This window comes from Metopolophium dirhodum, chromosome 1 (assembly GCF_019925205.1).
Source record: "Metopolophium dirhodum isolate CAU chromosome 1, ASM1992520v1, whole genome shotgun sequence".
Lineage (NCBI taxonomy): Eukaryota > Metazoa > Arthropoda > Insecta > Hemiptera > Aphididae > Metopolophium > Metopolophium dirhodum.
Window position 1 is genome coordinate 140400479 of NC_083560.1, and position 17580 is coordinate 140418058.

Here is a 17580-nt window from a genome sequence, read left to right on the forward strand (position 1 = left end):
TCTTAAATAGTTGTTTTAATACTCAATTTATTATCATTTGAGCAATGAAGTATAAACAGAACACCGAATAGTATGCATAGATTAATGATTATCATAACCAATTACTGTGTAATAGAATATTACCTACTAGGTATATTAGATCATATTATTAAAATATCGTACATTTGTTTATGATCTAATAATAGAATACATGACACTGTGGATATAAATCAGGGACAAACGTTATCATTTGTTCCACTGAGATAAGAGATTGTGTATAATTTTGCCTATATTCACTCCTCATTAATTATAATAATATCAGATTTCATACATCGTTAGTTGTGATTTGTGATTACTGACTACAGGTAATTACAGTTGCGGTTTGCATACTAGTAGGTATATTAAGGTTTATGGGAACAGACTAAAAAAAAAAAAGGCCAAGGGGGGGATCTATCCCCCATATCACCCCCACCCGGAAATACGCCACTGATTCAGTTCAGTTTTATTTTTTTAGTTAATTAATATATTAACTTAGTTAATTATACTAAAAACATTTGTTGTTTATTAAATAAGTGGTGCAAACAAGATCTAATCAGGACTCAGGAGGTAAGTCTCATTATTTTTTAAATACATATATTTATGGATAACTTAGTTCTTAGTATACTTATAGCTATGTAAAGAGGTACCTAGTTGTTACATTTTAAGTTCATAAAATTGATCCATGCATGATAACATAATAACATAATTAGTATCAATGAGTTAATTTCTAAAACAAAATTAAAAACTTAATATTAAAACTGTTAACTATAAATTAGTTTGCTTTATAACATGGCAAAAAAAAAACATATTTTATTTAAAATTTGGTTTTTCAGATTTACAATTTGTCATTAGTTAATGGAGTTTGTGTTTGCGGTAAAATGAAAGCTTTAATGAATATCACAAATTGGGAACGACATACTAAGTCATGCAAAAAAGGAAATCAGTACTTTCTACTGCAAAGCTCAGTACATTTTTTAAATCTTCTAAAATTGATGTTTCTGACAAAGGTATGTATAATACCTAGGCACTTTATGTTTATTATTATTAAGTTGTAAACTAGTACAGATGAGTCGCGATAACTCGAATTTGAAGTTTGACAAAAATTTGCTTCGAGATATTTAACCAGGGGAAATAGGGGAATATGACAAATAAGCTGTCAAGTTTTCGAGTAATCGATGTTCAAGTTATTGCGACTCCACTGTTATATTATAATACACAACTTTTATCTATTTAACTTCAATGCTCACTCCTATATTCAATCTTACATAATTTAAAATGTACCTACACTTTTAGTATAAATATTTATTTGTTCAGTTCACAGTTCTAATTTAAATACTGTAGTCTGTAAGTAGTATTTTAAAATAAAGTCAATGTGATGATTTTATTTATTAAAATTTGTTGACTGAAGATCAACCCAAATCTTACATTTTCACTGATTAATGATCAATATACAATGAACCTAACCAATGAACAATCATTCTCTATTATTAATGGACAATGTGGTAATTAATTTTTTGTTGGTATTCAATGAATAATATTACTACCTATCTTACTATTTTTTTATATTGTTTATCTTCCCAGACTCCCAGTGTTGTAAATAAATGTATATATGAAATACTAAATTACTTAATATATGGTTCTTTAATTTTAAGATTATAGTATAATGTATTGAACATTATTAGCATTTAATTTTCCAAAAACTATTTCATATACAATGTACATATAAATTATGTTGACGCATTATCAATTTATGAAAATTAATTAAAATATACTTTTAAAATGCAAATAATATATGGACTTGTTTTCAAAATTATTAAAAATATTTGATTGTAGTTTTATATTTTTAAGTTTGTTTTTTTTTTTTTAGTTGAAACATCTATTTTAGATAATACTGATAGTGTTGTATGTGAACATGGTATATCTAACTCAATGCCCAATGATGATGTTATTGATTCTAATTTGTCGACTGAAATTCAAGCTACATCTTACACTATTTCTGTTGAGCCTAAAAGTAATAATTTAACAATCTATTTAAAGAAATTTAAATTAGGTAGTTTGATTTTTAATTTCCAAATGTATTTTTTTTTTTAGTTGAAACAACTATTTTAGATAATACTGATAGTGTTGTATGCGAACAACGTATATCTGACTCAATACCCGATGATGATATTGTTATTGGTTCTAATTTGGTTAATGAAAAACTAGACAAATTGTGTCGTATCTGTTAACTTCTCCAGGGGAAATAACGTCAAAAACCTAGCCGCCGGACCGGGAATCGAACCCGAGTCTCTCGCTTGCCGGGCTATTGCTCTACCCCTGAGCTACCCGACCGCATAGACCCATGACGCTATCTCCTCCAGTTAACGGGAGTTTACATATCTAAAGGTGTTTAACTAATTAAATATTTTATTTTATATTCATTTTACTTAATCAAGGTTTTTATTATAGGTATAATTGAAGTTTCCAGTGTTAGCTCTACAACTGAAAACGTAAGTAGTTCAAACGTAGAAAGTTAACTTAATACTATTTCTACTATATTTGAAAGTTATCCAAATGATCCAGCTTTATTTCCTACATCAAATATTTCTGATGAACAATTTTCATTTATTAATTCATTTGGGCCTTGTCAACCTTTACAATCTAGTTTACTAGGAAAACAATACTCAAAATGAATGCAAGGAGAAAGACTGAGTTAAACGTATGTGGATATCATATTCTTCATCTGTTGATAAAGTGTATTGTATTACATGCAAACTATTTGGAACATCAACAGCTAAGAAAAATCCTTTAGCTAAAGACGGAATAAATGATTGGAAACATATTTCTAGAAGAATTTTATGCCATGAAACGTCATCTGATCATTTACAAGCTTTCTTATCAATGTATAACTCAAATCAACGGGTAGACGTTGGACTGATTTTAGAATCATCTAACACTTATGTTTCCAAAAACAGAGAAGTTGTTAAAATTATATTTGAAACTATAATTTATCTTGCATGGAAAAAAATATCATTTCGAGGGCATGATAAGAGTTTAAATTCTTTAAATAAGGGAAATTTTCTAGATGTTGAAACTATTATCAAAACACCATGAATTGCTCTCGTGTCATCTTAGAAAAATTGATGATTCCAAAACCCGCAATCGTCTGACATTTTTATCGAACGTAAGTCAAAATACAATGATTTGTATACTTGGTGAGCTGACTCGTGCAAACATTGTTACAGTTAAAGTGTTGAATCAGTTAGTTTATGAAACAACTGGGTAATTTATAAAATAACTAAAAATTGTAGGTAATGTATGTAATTTATACTTTAACTAGTTATTTTATACATTCCCTAGTATCACTTTGTTAATGTGTAAATAACAAATTGTACAAAATATCATGTACCTACAATATCGTTATTTTATACTATTCAATATAATAATAAATCAGATAAGTAGACCACGAGAATGAAAAAAAAGTATTTAGTATTCTAGAATAAAAATACAAATAAAAAGTATTTTTTAAGTATGTTTTGGATTAACTATTTTATTTCCCTATACCTACAACACGGGCAATAGTACGTTTTGACATAACGTAAAAAAAAGTACGTTTTGGAATAATTTACGGAAATAGTTCGTTTTGGTACAGTTAATGATTAGTGCCTATTCTTTTAACCTTGCCTATTTCTTTTTTATTTTATTTACAGTATGTCTTATAGATGCTGAAAAATATTCATTGTTGAAAAGAAACTGTTATGATGAAATTAACAACACACAGACATCATTATTCTCACCTGCTATGATTAATTCAGATAATGACGGTAAAAAAAAATAATGTATAATGATATTTAAAAATTTTCCAGTCCACCCTATATTTACTATTTTTATTGTTTTAATCTATATTAACTTAAATTTTGCACTTTTAAAGAATAATTTATAGTTGTTTCCTATAAGTATATTGACCTACAATTTTGTTTGAAAAATATAATTATATATATCATAATATATTACTTTGAACCTAATGATCTACGTACATTTTCATAAGTTCCATTGTTTTCAGTGTTAAAAAGTAACATTGAAAAAAATATCTAAAATTTATGGTACCCGGTAAACTAGAAATTTACTGATTATTTAATACTGAATAAATACTAAATACTAAAATAATTAATGTAAATCTAAAAAAAAATTAATTTTCAGAGGCTGAAAGAACATTATTTTTTAGCAGAAAACTTAAATTTAAAACTGATAATTCTAAAGAAAGAAGAAATCATATGGAAAATATTAGATACATTAGTCCTTGCAATAGTCCTGGTAAAGTTATACATGAATAAATAAAACAAGTCATAAGAATTTTGTACCTCTAATGATTAATGATTATTATTTATTAAAATTATTGTTTGATACCAGATCAATCATTGAATCACAAGTGTCTGAAATAAGTTGTACTGAAATAAGTTGTATAATAATGTTACATATTTTTCTAACAATGAAGTTCCTTTTGATCTGGAGAAATCCACTGGAAGAAAATCATTTTCATTATGTGAAGATCATGATGCGATCAATGGTAAGTATATTATTGGTTCCATACACTAGGATTAATTTATAGCATATTTTGTTTTTCACTTTTAGATAAAGAGTTCAAAAAACAAATCATAAGACATGTTATGTATTTCAAAGTAGAGCTGAAACATATTACAAACACACTAACAATTAATCACTATGAATTGTTAGAGAGAGTACAATCAATTGAAAAGTTTCTGGAGGATAAACCAACTAAATTTTATGAACAAACAAATGTAGACATAAACTGTATGTCTGATTGTTCTATACCAATAGATAATGTAGTGGATTTAAACACTTTAGAGGACAAAACTTTGGGCGATCAAGAATTCAAAAAAGCTTTGGTAAGTATATTATATTTTAAATAACTAGAAAAGTAAAACAGAATTATAATTAATTATATTTATAGATAAATGAATTATCACATGTTGGTGGGAAAAATGTAAAAACGGCCGTGAAGAGAGTGTATGTTTGTCCAGGCACTTTTTTTCACAATATATTTAAACATCAAAATATTATTTTATAATATCTGATTCAGTTAATATAAAATATCTAAAATTACAAAATCATTTTAATCAGGCCACGGGCCCTAAAATACCTGGGCTCCTGTATTCCAGGTCCAAACTCTCCGCCCCCTCCGCCCATTAGGGGAGCCCTGCTTGCAAGCTTAATACTTAATTCTTTCAAGAATTTTAATTATATTGGTTAGGTTGTAATTATCATTTGGTTATTTTGTTCCTTCTTTGTGTAGCTATGTATGAATAAATAATATTAGATTGGTGTTAGCCACCAATTTATATTGAATTAAAATATTATTATTATTTAAATACCTATACCGGGTGTCCCACTGAGATCTGACAAATAAAATAACTTTTGTTCTAATTAATATTTTTAAAAAATGTCTTTTAAATATAATTCATAGACTATTGCGCTACATTTTTAGTATACATTTTTTATTTTTTAATCCTGAAAATAAAAAACTTAAAAACTGATAAAAAAAATGTCCAAAATATCCAAAATAGCCAATTTGTAAATCTGATTTTCAGAAAAATTTATATCGTAAAAACATTTATTTAAGTCAAGTGGCTGATTTTTTACCATTTTTTAAATATCAATATTTTTGTTAAGTAATATACGTTCTAGTTTATGTTAGAAACATTATAATTTCAAAAAATATAAATCATTTTGAAATTATTTTATATGAACATTTTGAAATAGGTGCATGTTAAAATCTAACTATTTTTTTTATTGTATTTATTATAATAATAAGTTATGTACTGGTGTATAAACTATATTAATACAATGATACCCGCAATTATTGATAAAATAATTCATGTGCTTATTACCAGAAATGTATAATACTATTTTTACAATTAATTTTAGCGTTTATACTTTTCATTTTAAATAATCCGTTGGCAGAATACGGTTATTTCAAATAATAAGAGACGCTTGCCTACGGTATTGCGTAGCTTAATCGCGGTAGTTGTATTTATTAAAAACCAGTAGTTAAAATATTGTTATCTTTTATCTGAAGATAGGCCATAAATTGTGTGCACAATAGTTTATTGTCAATGGTACTAATAATTGGATAGATATCAATTCTGTGGTACTCCTTTTCTGAATTACTGGAAAAACAAGTCATAACAGCTATATTATAAAAATAACCCATATTATTGATAAAGATTATATTGAATATAAAATTTTATTATCATTATCAATTATTATGTTTTATCAATTGGATCAAAGTATCTATCTAAGACCGTGATATCAATTATCATTTTTAAATAATAAACAGTGATAGCGGATCAATAATCCAGATTCAAAATCAACCACATTAATTATTCTTTACATTTTATAATGAAATAATTTAATTTTAATAGTTAATTATTTATTATAAAATTGTTTACATAGTAGCAATAATAACAATAACAATAATAACATAATATTTATTTTTGAAAAAAATAGTTAAATTATTTTAATGTATTTTCAATATGTCAAGCTGCGCTTTATTTAATATTTATAATAGATTGTATGTAGGTACTAATATAATTTATACAACATTTATATTATTGTTAATTATTAAAATATTATTATTATTCTACCTGTTTGGTGTTATGTATTTGCTTCATTGGTAAATATAGCTCGTGAAGGTTGTCTTCGTTCTGGATATTTTTGTAAATATTTACGAGAAGCATTTAGGGTACTTTTACCACATTCATATTAAATAGCCAACATATCAGAATACTCTGCATTTCTATAAATAGTTAAATTAATTATAATATAATATAATATTATATTATATCATAGTTAAAATTTGAGAAAAATCTTCAAGTCAGATAGACATAGGCTGCATAGAGAAAGACATTGTAAGTACAAGTAAGAAAATTATTTAAAAAAAATATGCTAAGTGTTATTTTTATAGGAATTACTCAAACAAAAATTGGCCACTATTGAGGTGAATGATAAAACTGCAATAGATTACAAAGAAAAGAAATTGGTAAAAATAAATTTAGTAAATAATAAAATACACAAATAAACAAAATATCCAACACATTTCACTAAATTAAAATTATTTACATTCAGGAGCAACAAATTTTACATAATTCCCCCTCATCTAATATGAGTAATTATGTAAAAATAGATAATTTACAGCCACTTGAATCAAAGATTTCATTTATAGAAAAACTTGTCTGTTCAAAAATGAAAAAATTCATTACCAGCAACCTAAATGCTGGCCGTAACAATATATGTTTGTTGTACATATAATTTGTTTTAATTTAAATAAAAAAACCCTATTATAATAATTATTAAATATCAATTTCTTTATCTTTAAGTATCTTAACAGCAACATTAACAAACTTGCACAAATCAATATCTGTGATGGTTAATTTTTATTTAATAATTAAATTATTGTAATAATTATCCATTTTGTAATATACAAATCAAGAAGATTGTAGGTTGAAATTATTTTTGTTTGATTTAATTGTTTTAAACAGTAGAAAAATATTAAAATATACATATTATATTAAAAAAAAGCATCAAATATAATGTAACTGTTATAGGCATGCTCAGACATTTAATTTAAAAATCAACTTTTTATATTTAACTTTAATTGTAATATAACAGTAATAATTATTATAAATAAACAGTTCATGAACATTAACAACTAATATTCATGATCATAACTATTTTTAAACTATAATATGTATACCTTATGCTTATTAGTATTGCAGTATAGTTTATTAATTATTGAAGGAAACCTATGTCAACGGTATACAGCTGTGCACTCCAATGATTGCTGTTAAGATACAAATTTAGTAAAATAATTTTATTTCTGAAATACTGACTAAATTCACTTAATTAACTAAAAACGTTTATAATTTATACCTAACGGATTGCATAAGCAGAGTATTTGTGTATAATCTAAAAACTCTTAGTAACTAAACAAATTCAGTCATTAGTCCAAAAAAAAATTAATTATCTGTTTATAATTCACCTCAATAGTGACAGAGAAATAAATTTAATTTTTTTTTTAAATTATTGAAAAATAATCATATTTCAGAACCAAATAAAAGGTCTCTATAACCTAGAAGTTTACGACCATAAGTCTCATATTTTGTGAATTCCGAATAACCTTTCTTTGCTTAGCACTTTATAAAGTTTTTGATTTTTCCCAGTATTCCTAAGATTCTAATTATAACACCTATAACATTTTTTTTAAATAATTTAATTAATTTAATCATGCATTAACTTAAATATAAATACATAATTTATCCATTGGTACATAAATTGATGATTTCCCAACACATTAAACTGTAGAGGATTGTAGAGACAGTATAGTAGTGTATATAGCCTACATACTATATGAATGTTAATACTTAAACAGACAAGATATTGTGTGATCATCAATGTTGATGTTGTAGGTTTTGAATCACAAAATTCATTTCGAAAGCTACTTTTACCTATAAGATAAAATAAAATGATAAAATATTAATTAATAATATCTATTAATATTAGAATGTAAAGATCTTATTCAGTTATATTTACATTTTGAGGTAAGACTTTCTGTTTGATTTTTTTTTTTTGACAATGTATGTTGCGGCACATCAAACATTATATTACTTGTAGTAATTGGATCAAATTTTATGGAACTACATACAAGATAAAATACAATTTAAATTGTATGTAATATAATTAATAAATATATAGTATAATCAAATTATTAATACTTACATTTTATACATAGACTTTTTTGACAGTCAGTGACGGATAATAAATACTCAGTCATTGTAATGACACATTGTATTAAAAATAACCAATTAATTAAACTTGTAAGCTTTATTATAGCAATGTATTTATTAATAAATCAATATTCATATCTACAATATTCACATCTACATATTGTTCATAAAATTATCTGAATGGTGAATTATTGTTTTCATTTAGTATATTAAAATAAGCTAGACACAAAGATATGTATAGTAAACTAAACCAGTTGACAAAATTCAAACGCACTAATTACAATGACTTAAAAATATCAACTTGATTGAAATAATGAAATAATTAGATGCGTATTTAAATTTAGTTTAACTTTTTGTTTTAAGTGTTTTAACAGTCATATAAAATAATGAAGAACTAACACAAGCGTTATCAGATTATCAACCAACAACCACATGGTATCTTATCATTTATCACTATTATTTTAAGCAAGGTGGATATATAGAATGCTGATACAACATATGCTGATACATATATAGAATGCAATATACAATGCTGAATGCTTGCAAGTTGTAATGCCATAAAAAATAAAAATATAAGATATCAATTTAATTTAAATAATGAATAACTTAGATGGATTTTTATTAAATAATTTTGAAACATAAATCTATCTTCAATTACACAATTATTGATAATTATCCACATTTTTTTTGGGAATATTGATTTGTGGAGTAGTTGTAGACATGTTGCCTACCTATTTGTGTTATAATTAAAAATTTAAATTTATGAATTTATTGTAATGATTGTCATATTGAAATATATTGATTAAAGTACCTACCTAATTGTAAATTTGTTATTTCCCTAATTTGGTACCACTACTTGTCATAATATGTTTATTTTTGTAAAAACATATTGTAGTTATTCTAATAATGGAATTATTGAAAATACCATCTCACTACTCAATGTCTCTATGGAAATTATTTATGTGTATAATAATAGTACCTATTTACATCATATTATTATCCTAGTGTACCTCTTTTGGCTTTTGCATTCTTTTAAGTATCTACACAACCTACTTTTTTTGTACAAAAGGTGGTATGAAACTTATTTTTGTAACTTATCGAGTATTGTAGTATGCCTCTTAAGTGTTTTGTACCTGGGTGTAACTCTGGGTTACCCAAACAAAATAAAATATACAAACAGCAGGGAGTAAAACTGCCTTCAGTATTCCATCCTCTTGAGGTAGATATTTCTTATACTAATTAATAATTAATATATATTTATATTATTATGTATATGTATATTCAATGAAAAGTTCATATTAGGGTAAATAATTCATTACTTTTTAGAACATGATTGATACATGGAATTTAAAAATTCCACGAGCAGATAGATTATTAACCAAAAAAGATGGAGTATGTGAACTCCATTTTGCTCCTGAAGATATTATTTCATATAGGATATTTGAGGATGCAGCAGGAAATGAAATAAAACATCAGCTCAAGAGAGTTAGTTTAAATGCTAACGCTATACCATGTATTTTCCTTAATTTACCATCTTATTTCAATAAAAATATTAAAAAACGAAAACCTCCAATGGAAAGGTCAATAGTACCAAACAATCGCAAAAAGAATAAACCCAGTGATTTAAATGTAAGGTATAATAATATTATGAAACAATAACACATTCCTTCATTAATTTAAATAATATTTATTAAATGTCTATACAGCCTGTAAATGAAATAATTAATAATCCTGAATTGGTCACTGATATAAAAGAAAAAAATATAATTGAACCACTCAGCTACAATGTTCATACTGATGCAAATAACATTAAGTTACCAGGTACAATGTGAGGTTTGCACACAGATTATTCCGAAAAAACAGTTTTAAGTCATATCAGTGGATTAACCAATGATAAATGTATTGTGTTTATTACCCCCAACGTAGCTAAGGTAAGAGTTTTACAATTAAAAGAGTAAATTTGTCACATTTAATATTTATTGATGGTCATAAACGCATATTATAGGTATTTATAAGAGAGAAAGAAACAAACATTGAAGAATATAATGAGAAACGTGATGATATTGAAAATTTATTAAGTAAAATTAATTTGTTAATTTTATATAACAGGTCTATTTGATGAAAATGAAGATCAATAGTTTAAAACAAAAATTTAATTTGATTAAAGAGGAGAAAATAGATGAAATTATTAAAGATTTGCCTCAAACACAACAAGAGGCAATCAAAATGTGTTTTAAAGCTAGTTTAGTTAAGTCCGGAAAGGGGATACGTTACACAAACAACTGGGTTTATGAATGTATACTGATGAAAATAAAAAGTCCAGCTCTATACCAAAAGATGCGCAGGGAACAGATTTTGCCATTGCCATCACTTGTAACTTTACAGCGTTATATTAAAATGTTAGAACCAGCTTATGGATTTCAAAAAAGTACATTTGAAATGCTGAAAGAAAAATCCAAACACATGGATGATGCAGAACGTCATGGTAATATCAATTAATAGTTAAAAAAACATATCATAATAGGTACCTACATATTTTGTGTTAAATATCGAATTTAGGCTGCTTACTTTTGGATGAAATGTCATTATCATCATTAGTGACATTCAATAAATCAACTTTAAATGTAGACGGCTTAGTTGACTTGGGTCAATTTAATCCAGAGCATCAAGCAAATGAAATGGCTGATCATGCTCTCGTTTTCATGTATCAACCATTTAGAGGACCATGGATACAGGCAATTGGTGCTTTCTTGAGTAAAGGTGCAGCTCCAAACAATGTCTTACAAAAACTTATTATTGAAGCTACGTTGTTACTTGAAAATTCTGGGTTTCAAGTACATAATATAGTAACTGATGGTGGCCCGTGGAACAGAGGTATGTGGAATTCATTTGGTGTAACCAATACAAATTTCAGTTGTGAGCATCCTGTAGAACCTTCAAGAAAACTTTGGTTTATGTCGGACTTCCCTCATTTGATAAAAACCATGTGGACCAGAGTGATAAAAAACAAAACGTTTGAGGTATTTAAGTATATTTATTTAATACAAACATACCAGATACCTACATAAAATATTAAATAAAATACTTTTGTTAATCTATTACTTGTATAATAATAGTGTCCTGACGGAGTTGTTAAATTTGAACATTGGAAATACTTAGTCGAGTATGATGATTCAAATCACATAAAATTATGTTACAAATTAACTAGAGATCATTTGTATCCACAGCATTTTCAAAAAATGAATGTAAAAATGGCTATGGTTGTAAGATGAAATAACACTTAAATATATTTATATTAATATATATGACATATTGCCTAATTATATATCATATTTTATAGTTCTTTAGTAAATCAGTTAACTTGTAACTGGAGTCTATAATCTATACATATAAAATAATAATGACCTTTATAGGTAAACTTTAACTAAAATAACCATATACTTACCAGTTACCTATTACAACTGATAAATGACAACTGATCAGCAAACACATTATTGTCGCACGATCGCCAGGCGAATAAATGTTATCGCGGGTCGTGACAGTCGAGATAATACAATTTATTACAGTGATATTATAGGTACCTACCTAACATACCACCCATCTTGAAATAATAATTTAAAGTATTTCAATAATTACAATAATAAATAATTATACAATTTTTGCTATTCTATATCAGAACATAAATATAAATATAAATACAAAAAATAAAAATAATAATAATAATATTTAATTATGATTGCCTTCAAAGGGCAAAGGACATAATAATCGGACTTGCTCGTTTGAATTTACCATTTGAGGTTGAAATAGTTGCCACACGAATGACTCCGTCACTTCCGACATGCACTTCTTCAACTCGTCCTATTTTCCAGCGCAAAGGGGGGAGGTTGTCATCACGCAAGAGTACAACAGTGCCAATTCGAAGCCTAGGTCCTCTGTCATATTCCCACTTATTTCGCTGTTGTAGTTGCACCAAATAATCTTTAGACCAGCGGCGCCAAAATTCTTGAAATAAATGACTCACTCTTCTCCACCTCGTTAATCTATTGAGAGGTGTTGTCGTGAAATCAGGTTCTGGCAAAGAGACTAAAGAGCTTCCCACCAGAAAATGACCGGGAGTAAGTACAGAGAGATCAGATGGATCAGATGATAAAGGAGTCAATGGGCGTGAATTTAAGCACGCTTCTATTTGAGCAAGCACAGTGTTTAGTTCCTCGTAGGTTAGAATAGCGTTTCCCAATAGTTTATTTAAGTGAGTTTTTACTGATTTAATGGCCGCTTCCCATAGACCACCAAAATGAGGGGATCTAGGAGGGATGAAATGCCAACGTATTCCAAGTTCTGCCGTTAATTTTTGGATTTCAGAATCTAACGTCTGATAAAAATAATTTTTTAAGTTCCCGTAACTTGCGATTAGCACCTACGAAATTTGTGGCATTATCTGAGTAAATGTCTGAGCATATTCTTCACCTGCTGCAAAATCGTCTCAGTGCATTTAAAAAACATTCAGTTGATTGCTTTGGTCGCGAAACATACAAATAAACATATATTATAGATTTTGGTTATAGGAGCTTTGCGTTGTAAACTTGATTTTACCATAAAGGGGCCACCATAATCAATTCCGCATATTTTAAAAGGACGACTTTGATTTACGCGTTCCTTTGGCAGATTACCCATTAATGGTTGAACCAGCATCAATTTCTGCGAATCGTAACGATTAGTTGGTACGTGTAAACATGTAGCAACCATTTATCGCTACAATTTGATTTAGTTTGCATTGGCCGTTCACGGAGGTTGTGTATAGTTCGTTGTTTCGTTGACAATTGCTTTCATATTATATTTTTTTTACGTTTGCGTACATAGTGTTTACTTACATACATACAATTTTCTTGTGTTATAAAAATGAAGCGTTCCAAACAAGACATCGGAGAATTTTTGAATGAAAGTTTAGAATTTGATTCCGACAATACTGAACATTACGATTCAGATGTGGACCCCGAATATTTACCGAAAGTAATCAACAAAACAATTCCTACAGGTAATAATGATAATATTATTTCTGCTGGCCCATCGCGTACACTATCATTGTCGAGTTCTTCATCAGATGACAAATCGGCTTCAGAAAGTTCAAGTGATAGTTGTGATGATGATAAACTAGACATTGATTGTTGAGTAGAAACGTATGCAGATATTCCAGACTTCAATTTTTGTAGAGATAATGTTGGTATACAATTTGAAATGAATGATAGTGCACGTTATAACCCGATTGAAATTTTCAAACAATTTTGGCCCAACGAAATTATTGATATAATTGTAAGTTCTATTAATAATTGTAACGAACCCAATAAAACACATGATATATTATTGTGATCGTTTCGCTTTCGGCTACATTTGGCAACATAAAGATTATAGTCTGTCCCACGAGAGATCATGCCGGTTCTGCGCATATAGAATGACGCTCGTTGTCCGCGGTGGTCGGCCTGAGCAGCCGTATCCCCTCCATGTGTGACGGACGACGATAGACGCAGCATATACAGTATATACACCACGCTTCATTATACAAAAGTGCATACGTTGTGCTCAAGTAGCAAATATTTTAATAATAAAAAAACATTTTTTTTTTTATTGTAGGTCATTTATTAAAAAAAACAAATAATAATGGTGAGATGGAATAATAAAATTTAAGTCAAATGTACAATATTAGCTTTGTGCCAAACTGACAAAATCACAAAAATAATAATAATAATTTACAATGATACAATTTTATTTACAGTATATGTACAATGATAATAATTATTATAAATTCTCAGAATGAATCTTCCTCTGATTCGGAATTTGATGTGTCACGAGTAATGGTCATTACAAGTGAACCCATGCTCTCCAAGACGTCGTCCACAACAAAATCAATTTCCCAAAATCGTTCTTCTTCTTTCTGAGTGTTGTAGTAAACCGCCGTTTCAACAGAAAAACGGCGTTCCAAAGTCCAGGCGGCTAGATCAACATCACGTCACCTGAATAGGCCACTAATGCCGACACCTCATTGGATGGTGCCGATCAACTACGCATCACGCCATTCCTATGACGTCAATAACTCTTCCTTCTCTCCTGGCATGTCTCATATAAATAGGGGCCCTGTTTCACAAGTCTTTAGAAGTAGTTATCCCAGCTTTCAGTACTTGTGGGTCGCGGACTAGTATCAGCCGCATCGCCGCCCACGCTAAAAGTACTTAATTCCCAGTCATAGTGCATAACATAATTACTCTCCGGTAGTATTAACATTCTACCGACAAATTTCTAAGTAATAAATTAAATATATAAAATTACGTAGTAAACAAGTGTTTCATAAAATTATAATTGTGTTACAATATTATTATATCCAAAACTCATCTACCGTCTTCCGATCCAGAGTACCGACGTGTACGTGCCTTCGTCGTAAAAGAAGTGTGCAGTAACCAATCGGGTGAGAGCGCCGGGTTACTACATAAAATTTGATGTCAGGTGTGGGGTACGCTTCATCAAACGAAAAATTTTCGAGTCCATCGGAAAAAGTACTTTGAGACCCACCGACGAAACCACGTTCACGACAACAAAGGAAAGGACGACAACGGAGCATTCAAACCAGGTCCATTCAAGGAGGACAGCAGAGCATTCAATTCAAGGGCGATCCAGGAAGGACGTTTTCAAACAAAATCAATTTTTCGCGGGCAATTGGAAAGATGCAAAATTTGTAAGTCATCTGAATAAAATATTGTATGTCTGCATCGAATTCTAATTGGCAAATAGTTGCATATAACCCCGTTTCTCTAAAAATTAAAATGGTTAACCCGGACCAGCTAAGTTTTGAGGGGGCACTCAAGTTAGTACCTTCATTCTCGGGAGGATCAGAATCGGATTTAGCTTCATTTATGACTAAATGCGAATTCATTTTTAGGAATATTCCCGAGACATTAAAACCAATTATTTTAGAATCTATAATAGCACAATTAAAGGGTAATGCATTCGAGGCCGTTAGGTATAAAGAAATTACCACTTGGGACGAATTAAAAAGGTTATTCAAAACTGTTTTCGGGTCAGCACATTCTGTGTCGTACTTACAAGTACAGCTGAGCCAAATGCGCCAAAATCCAAAAGAATCGGTTAAGGAGTTCTCTATTAGAATCGAAAAAACTACGCACGAATTAACACACGCGTTAACGGTAGATAAGGAACAAATTCAAGCTAATATAATAGCTCAAACGGTACAAGCGCACGCACTAAGCGTATTCATAGCGGGAGTCTCACAATCTATCGGAATAATATTAAAAGCGCGCAATATAAAGGTATTTGAGGAAGCGGTTTTACACGCGATGGAGGAGGAAAAAACAACTGAATATTACAACAATGCGATCGGAAATAGTAAATCTCAGAATAGTAAAAATAAATTCGATAAAAACAAGTTCAATGATAAGAGCACGATTAAATGCCATCGTTGCGAGCGATTAGGGCACTACGCAAACGAGTGTAGGACAAGCGAACATAAATTACCTACTTTTAGAAATCCGAACAGTGGTCAAAGTCCAAAAACGGAAATGAAGCGTGAATATTCTAGTAAATTTTGCAAATACTGTAAAAAACCAAACCACGACATTAGCGAATGTCGTAAATTAAAATATAACGAGAAAAAGAAACTCGAAGAGAAAAATAGTCAGGGAAACCAGAATAGGTCTATTGAAGAAATACAATCCGGAAGTAACATACGCATAATAACGCCTATAACGCAGGAACACATAACCTATTTTTCCGATAAATTCGTTAAAGGTGAAATCAAATTTTTAATTGATAGCGGTTCTGAAATGAACATTATTAAAATCTCAAGTTTAAAAGGGCATATAATCGTAAACGAAAACGATAAGAAAAAGATTAAAGGTATTCATGCAAGTCCAGTAGAGACAGTAGGATCAGTAGTGATTCCAATTTATATTAACAAACAACCTTTCATAGTAAAATTCGACATTGTACAAAATATTTTTCCAATACCCGAAGCAGGTATAATAGGCATATCATTTTTAAAATTGAATAAAGAAGTATTAATAATTCCAGAAAAAATAGGTAATAATGCATTAATTATTCCACCGAGGAGTAATTGTGTATTACAGATTAGAGCCGACGAAAAAATCGATCACGAAACAATAACGATAAAAAAATACGAAATTAATGAGGACGTAATTATAGCTAATAGTATCAGTCCGGTCAAAGGTGATAAGATTATAAGTAATATCGTAAATATATCCGAACAACCGTTTGTAATTGAACAATTAACTACGAGTAATTTGAAATGGGAACCGTACCATGATAACATTTTTCTTGCTAGCGAAAGCAGTAACTCATTTAATAGAATTAAAAAGATCAAAGAAACTATTAATACGGAACATCTTAATAATGAAGAACGCGATAACATATTAGACCTGTGTAGTCGATTTTCTGATTTATTTTTTTTCGATGGTGACCTTCTAAGCGCCACTGATATAGTTACACATAAAATTAATACACCTAGGTGTGTTAAACCGATTAACATACGTCCATATAGGCTACCGCACGCGTATCAGGACGAAATAGAAAAACAAGTGAAGGAAATGAAAGACGCAAGTATAATACGCGATTCGTTATCACCATTTAATTTTCCACTCGTAGTAGTAAAAAAGAAAAAAGATGCGGACGGTAACCAAAAGTTACGAGTTTGTGTAGACTTCCGGAAATTAAACGAAGTTACGGAAAATGAAGCATATGGCCTACCGAATATATT

At 28.8% G+C, this 17580-nt stretch overlaps 1 protein-coding gene and 1 pseudogene across 1 annotated transcript; both read left to right on the plus strand.

Moving 5' to 3' along the window:
- The first annotated feature begins 943 nt into the window (after positions 1-943).
- Positions 944-7326, plus strand: LOC132932846 (uncharacterized). The gene is made up of 10 exons (XM_060999199.1): positions 944-1025; positions 1904-2029; positions 2128-2235; positions 3708-3821; positions 4198-4311; positions 4475-4564; positions 4630-4904; positions 4970-5029; positions 6983-7057; positions 7144-7326. Exons 1-10 carry the CDS (start codon positions 944-946, stop codon positions 7324-7326), a joined length of 1227 nt encoding a protein of 408 aa, XP_060855182.1.
- A 2390-nt stretch (positions 7327-9716) lies between these two features.
- Positions 9717-10890, plus strand: LOC132936767 (uncharacterized; annotated as a pseudogene).
- The last annotated feature ends 6690 nt before the right edge of the window (positions 10891-17580 follow it).

Coding starts and splice junctions, on each gene's coding strand:
- LOC132932846 (XM_060999199.1), top strand. CDS start 944: ATGCAAAAAAGGAAATCAGTACTTTCTACTGCAAAGCTCAGTACATTT. Junction 2,236..3,707: donor AAAACTAGACAAATTGTGTC/GTATCTGTTAAC, acceptor TTTTATTTACAG/TATGTCTTATAGATGCTGAA. Junction 5,030..6,982: donor CGGCCGTGAAGAGAGTGTAT/GTTTGTCCAGGC, acceptor TTATTTTTATAG/GAATTACTCAAACAAAAATT.